Below are 6,602 nucleotides of genomic sequence, written 5' to 3'. Positions count from 1 at the left end.
TTTTGAGTTCCCCTCAGTTCACATACATTGATTTCCACTGTCTTTCTCCTTCCCTTTTCTTGCTCTCATTTCATAAATTCTGAATAGGATATTCTGTTTCCAAGAAAATGACCCAGCCTTCCAACCCAGAACTATATTTACCTAAAAGCTGAAAATCTTGGAGCTGAAAGTCTCACAGCTAAACAACTCTAAACAGAGCTTTAAGGAGAGAATTTCTCAAGCGTGGTCAGAGTTTCAATGATTTTTAATCATGTTGACATTGACATAAAAAACTAAACTTTCAGGTGCCAGGAAATATGCCACACGATATTCTAATCATTTTAAGATACACAAGACCAGTGTTAAAAACCTTCTTTACATTTATAGCTTTCAACATTTGAAAAGCCATCTCTAAGCCCCTACTTAGAAGGTAAGTGCAAATAAGTAGTGTTATTGCAGAAGAGTTATACAAAATATTTTCATGGTTGTAAGAACATTTTAAGCAATATAGTCTGTATTATTTTCTCATTTCCTACGACAATTGATTCTGTTTGTTGACATTAATTTAACCTAAAGATATTTATTCAGCCAGTTGATCATATCCTTTCTTCATTCCTCAATATAAGGTTTATCTTGAGGATTGATATCTTCTCTTTTCCGATGCACAAACCCATGTGTCTGTCCAGGGTAAATTTTAACTTCATAATCAACTTTACAGTTTTGTTTAAGCTTCTGCTCCAGCAACGTGACCTGTAACACAGAACATTCTATGTTGGCTGAGCACAAAGGTAAAAAGTTCTACATTTACAGTCCCCAAATTGTCCTCATTTTTTACTTTTCTGAAAGACAGACATAATTTATCCTTGCCACCATTTTCTTTTCTACTAGTTTTATACCTAAATGCATTTCTGTTGCTGCACTTGCTTTATTTAACTAGGCTTTTTTTCCCAGTAAAATATCAGTATGTGACTGTATAAAATGTAGAAAAAAATTATATGGATTACAATATTAATATCTGTAAATGTAAAAAACCTACTGCTCAGCATCATGAGAAGGTTAGCATGTAGTGAGCACTGTATGAGTTGCTACTGATAGACACCTCACATAAAATAACTGGAGCAAGAGTTTGAATTAATTTGAGGTTGGGGAAGAGGAGCAGAGACAAAAATAGCAGTTCAAAGTAACTGGAATTTTTGCCAGGAAAATTAAAGCCAACATCACTCAATAAAAACATGTTTCTCTTGATCCCCTTGGCAGATAACCATCTTTCTCCAATCATTCTACATTCAGGTTCCAGAGAAAGGCTGTTGACTGAGTAATAGAAAGGAGAATCTCTGCAGGACAGTGAAAAAAGGAGAAGGATAGCCACAGGGTCTTTTTAATTTTCCTGCAACAAGTGATTCCATTGGTACAGGTGGGGAATTTCTGCTGATTTTATGGACCATCGGTATCACTAAAGAGAGCCTCCTATCTTAAACTTGTCAGGCTTTCTTTGGATTCTTGCTCTTTTCCTAGGAACTGATGAAAATCAGCCATATTTTCAAACAGGAACAGAAAATATTTTTAGTGTCATGGTAAAACTTTTTGATTTGGGGATAAGCAGCATACATTTGTGTAGAAGTACTGTAAGAGTTAGTGAAAGAGAAAGAAAAGTGCAAATTAGTTTTCTACTGTCTCTTCATTGAATACCAAGATACAAAATAAACATGAAAAGCATTAAAAAGACGCATCTGTGATGGGAAACTCACCTGCTCCAATGGGATGATGTCATCCTTCTCCCCAAAAATGAAGAAGGTAGGATGCAGCAAACTGTGTTTGTCTGCAAAACGACTGATCACTCCTAAGGCAGAAGAAAACATACATGCAATGAGTTATGCTACCTAAAGTAGCTAAACCACTACAAAATCTACAAAAACTTCAAGACATTTTCATCAGCTAATGATGATCAGTTTGTAATGGGATTTAACACACTTTGCTTAAAAGTCCTTTTTGTTGTGGAAAATTTGTGATACCATTAAAAAGGAAAAGACCGGTTCTGTGGGAAAAAATCAGGGAAGAATTGTTACTCTTGTCCCATTTTTGTGGTTTGCTTTGAGCAACTGCTTCTGATCACTGTCAGAGACAGGATTCTGTGAAAGATGGACACTTAGGAACTGCTCACCTCTGGCTTGGGAAGGCCATTTTTAAGATAATTGTAAATACTCATCATTCCACCTACATGGTTATGACTTCAGTGTACATATATCTATACTGATACAATTTCATAACAAATTGACATTTTAATTTTAACTACTCCAATATATTTGAATTAAAGTTACAGTAAAACTAACCAGCTGCTACCCTAGATACTCTTTTCATTCCTGAGATTATTACAACAGAAAAAGTTAAAAAATTAGCAAGTAACATTGTTGAATTGACTCAGCTGATCAGCATATCAGTGCAGCAAAACAGTCCCAATAAGCTTTCTGGAAAAATACCTTAAATCTTCTTTCACCTCTAACTAATATAAATTGCTCTGGTTATGTAGAAGTACAGAGGTTTATAAGAAAAATATCAAAGTTAGCATAAATATGTTGAGAATTAAAGTGTGAAGGGTTAAAACAGAGAGTTTAAAACTGTTCCTATTAGTAATGAGGGACCACTGTCTAAAAGATATAAAAGATGTGCCCAGAAGCCCTTTTGTCATTGCCAGCCAAGAGGAACCTCAGCCACAGTGAGGCCATGGCATTTGGCACTATGATCACAGATGTGATCCTGGTCATGCCACTCTTTAAATAAAATTTTGCTGGGTGCACTTAAGTGTAAAAATGCGAGTGTGAAAAAATCAAATCACTTACAGATTATTTATAATAAAATCACCTTCTTCCACTAGATGTCAAACTGAATTTTGTTACAGTAATAGTCCTAGAGAATTGTTTCCTGCACTGGCATCCTGCTCAGAATGTAGCAGGTCTTTCAGGCTTACCATAGAGGGACACTCCAGTCTTTAAATGAGGATTTTTCAGCATCAGATGTTGCACTGCTGCTCCACCCCAGCAAAAGCCAATGACACCAATCTTCTTTGCACCACATTGGTCCTTTAGATACTTGAGGACAACATCAACTTCTCTGAGACATGCAAATGAAAGTGAATTAAGGCTCTAGCCCTGTTTCTCTGGCCTCTTTGGTGGCTGCTGCTCAGAGACTGGCTGGGCATCAGTCTGCTTCTGGAATGGAGTGACTGTCTTGCATCACTCCCTGTTTTTCTTTCCCTTACTTATCAAATTGCCTTTATCTCAACCCATAAGTTTTCTTGCTTTGTTTCTCTTATTCCCCTGTTCCTCTTGTGGGAGCGAGTGGTGGTCCAAGTTATTGGCTGATGGCTGGGGTCAACCCACAACACTACTTTACTGTTATTAATTTCTAAAATACAAGACAAACTCCAGGGGAGAAGACAAAGGAGAAAGTCAGTCTTCCTAGATCATTGTTACTAGGACAGGAGGTGATTTTATGAACAGCAGTCCAATTAATTTCACAAATAGCAATAGTTATCATATAGGCTAATACAAATAAAGTTTGAGACACACTGCCAGTCAAGAGCATCTTGTTATCACAAATGTGACTTATATGTAAACTATATCCCACAAGGAGGACAAACGTTTTATAAAATCGTGTTTGCTGACTGCATTTGCACCCTAAAATCCATGGAAGTTGTGCCTCCCTGAGCAATCAAAGTGGCAGGAGTGAGCTGCATTTTCTAGCTTTTGCTGATTCCTTACTTTAGAGTCATTAATTTTGCTTCTACTCTCTGTACAGGCAAACACTGGGCACTTTTGTTCTTGTTCAAACATCTACTTTTATCTATAAAGCACCCCTCATATAACCACAAGCTTGTCCCATGAGCTGCATGAAATTTCCATTTGTGGACATCCAGCTTTATTTGACCCACTAATAAGTTAGGATCTAATGCCTCTTTACTGAGGCAAAAATTCCTATGAAATAAGGATGTCCACTTGCTGGTCAAGGAACAATGGTTGTACTTGTCTATTTTGCCGGCATCTCGTGTTTTCAGCCAGTCATCAAAAGATGCCCAGTCATTAGAAGGTTTCCAAGCTTCTTGTCCCACAAAAAAATCTGGGCAGATGGCTCTGCAAGAAAAATGAAAATATTTTACGTCCATGAAATAATACTGAAAAAGGATTAAAGGGAAGACCCTATGTACTACACAATGAATTCATTTTGCTGAATACATAGTACTTAACCCACATCAAAGCATTATACCAGCAACCCTCAATAATTTTCTATATCTAATATGAGGACTTAGTATAATTTCCAGTTACATTTTGCCCTGTTAAAATTAATTTCTTAATTTGATAAATAGTTAACTGTAACTGAAAATCCTTGGTGGTTTCCTACCAAACTTAAAAAAGAAATCCAAAACCAAACCAAACAAACTGCAATTTACACAGTACTTATGTTTAGGCTAGAAGGGACACTAACCCAGTAACACAGGAAAGAGGATACTCAGTATGCTTTTCACATATTTGAGGATTTGTTTCTCTATTTGGCACATGCTAGTACACTTTCCCTTCATAGAAAGATCTTCAGCTTCTTTGAAATTTTTACCATAACAGCCAAGTTGCACAGAGGGAGGGAGGAAGCAGGCTGTTTCAGGGTCATAGAGGATGAAAAATGCAGAATAAGAAAATTTTCTGCTTTCTCTCTCTTCTTTTGTGCCTATATACTAACTCATTATGGTAGGGTGACTCAATTATTTTAGACTTCTTTCACTGTTTTAACAGAAAACTCCTTGGAGAAAGGGATAAAGAAAGACTGTGGAATTATTTGTGTTTGTATGGTTTATACGAAAAAAGGAAACAGTTGGTTCAACAAACTTTCTTATTAGAAAGACACTTTGAAAACAGTAGTATTTCTTACATGTATCCATTAGTTGTTAGCATATCAGCTATGTATCTGGTGTTTGGGAGTTGCCATCCAAATATATCGTGGATCACAATCACTGCTTTGTCGGCACCGGCAGGAGGTTTGCAGACATAGGCCTTGATGTGCTCAACTTGCACCTCCTGCCCACGGCCTCCATAGTCAAACCTGTCTCCAATATCACATGGGCAGGGACTCGATTCATTGGCCATGTGTGATGCTAAAGAACAAAAAATATTCAGCAATGAATATCAAAGTATGCCATATTGAAGAGTTTCAAAAGACGGCAGTACTTCAGACTACTGCATTTTTTAATCATTACAGTAATAGGATGAACATGCTCGTTACTGTTTGATCTAAAATGAAGCATTAGTCAATAAGCCCACCAGGTTATTTAATACAAATAAGACTCCAGTTAGATTTTCTTATGTTACAAACTCTTCAGCAGGGGCCTGGTACATGATAGGATGTCCATGCCCTACAGTAAGTAGTACAATTAAAATAAAGTTATGAGCAAGCAGCAAGGCAACCATCACAAATTATTTACATAGCGATGAAGCCAGTCCTTCCACTCTTCATCATGTGTATTTCCTGTCAGGAATGCATAGCTTTCTTTGGTAGAGAGTAAAGGCTTAATACCAGACCTAGCATTTTGAAAGAAAAAACCAACAGCTACTGTGTAGAAAGATATAATTACACATAGATTAAGCATTATGTTTTCATCCAGGGACTTAAAATATTACCTAACTGTAATTTTCAATGTCAATAAATCCTTTTTCTAAACAGCTGTAGCCTCAGATGTTGCAGACTTTTGAAGAAGGATACCTAAGAAAGGTGCCAAGAAAAATGTACCAGCAAAAGTAAGAGTATAAAATTGTATTTCTTTAATATTAAATAAAGAATGCATTAAAACTCCAAGATAGGAAAAAAAGAAAACTGAACATAACCAAAATCTTTAAGTCGAACCAAATCAAGAAGGTAGGTATGGTTATGGTATGGAGCAGGGTATGGTTAATTTTTTTCAAACTATTGCTTAAATTAAAATAAACAAGTAATTCACAAAGGTCAAAAAGTACCAGCAGAATCTAACACACATGTAGCTCCTTGGACTCAAGTTAATGATTTTCTGCCATCAACCCCAGGTTAACCAACTCAGTGGACAGACCTGAATAACTCCTTTGAATATTCACAGAATATCTACAAATGATTTAAGAACATGGAAAGAATTTAGATAAAGTTTTACCTAAGCTCTCTACAGATTAATCATGTGTACTGCCAAAGAAACTTTGCTAGCACAGAAACAAAGATCTTCAAACTTGACTCTGTCAAAAATACAGAGAGAAATAGGAAAAAGCATATAACTGAACTGTCCCTGGACAAGTAGGACTTAAAGATTTGTGGCACTAAAGGGACAGCTTTAGGAAAGCCAAGAAACAACTTGGCAGCCAGAAAAATTGGACAGAATTTCAGAGACCGATATATTCTGGATTCGCAGATTTTAAAATTCAGAATATCCCAAGCAGTATCCCCAGGGCTAGATTGCAGATACCAGGAGATTTCATTTTTGCAGATCAGTTCAGATCAGTTCAAGACAAGCTACGTCGTATTTGAAAGCTGTATTATCTCTGGGCACACATCTATACAAGTGCTCTACCTTTTCTCTTTTAAATAAGCCACACCCACCCATAAGCGTCCTCTTTTCC

The 6,602-nt window shown here is 36.6% G+C and overlaps 1 protein-coding gene across 1 annotated transcript in view; it reads right to left on the bottom strand.

Moving 5' to 3' along the window:
• Window positions 1-226: 226 nt before the first annotated feature.
• LOC103618763 (carboxymethylenebutenolidase homolog) overlaps window positions 227-6,602 on the bottom strand; it is a 7,693-nt gene continuing 1,317 nt past the window's right edge. Inside the window, exons 2-6 of the mRNA XM_017738759.1 lie at window positions 4,897-5,119; window positions 3,999-4,106; window positions 2,945-3,087; window positions 1,728-1,819; window positions 227-729 (exon numbers count right to left, since the gene is read on the bottom strand). Of these exons, the coding sequence (XP_017594248.1) occupies window positions 589-729; window positions 1,728-1,819; window positions 2,945-3,087; window positions 3,999-4,106; window positions 4,897-5,111 (699 nt within the window). The 5' untranslated portion in view covers window positions 5,112-5,119 and the 3' untranslated portion in view covers window positions 227-588. The remainder of the gene's footprint in view (window positions 730-1,727; window positions 1,820-2,944; window positions 3,088-3,998; window positions 4,107-4,896; window positions 5,120-6,602) is intronic.

The sequence above is a fragment of the Corvus brachyrhynchos genome, unplaced genomic scaffold (genome assembly GCF_000691975.1).
Source record: "Corvus brachyrhynchos isolate BGI_N302 unplaced genomic scaffold, ASM69197v1 scaffold23, whole genome shotgun sequence".
NCBI lineage: Eukaryota > Metazoa > Chordata > Aves > Passeriformes > Corvidae > Corvus > Corvus brachyrhynchos.
This window is presented reverse-complemented; position numbering and strand designations above follow the sequence as displayed.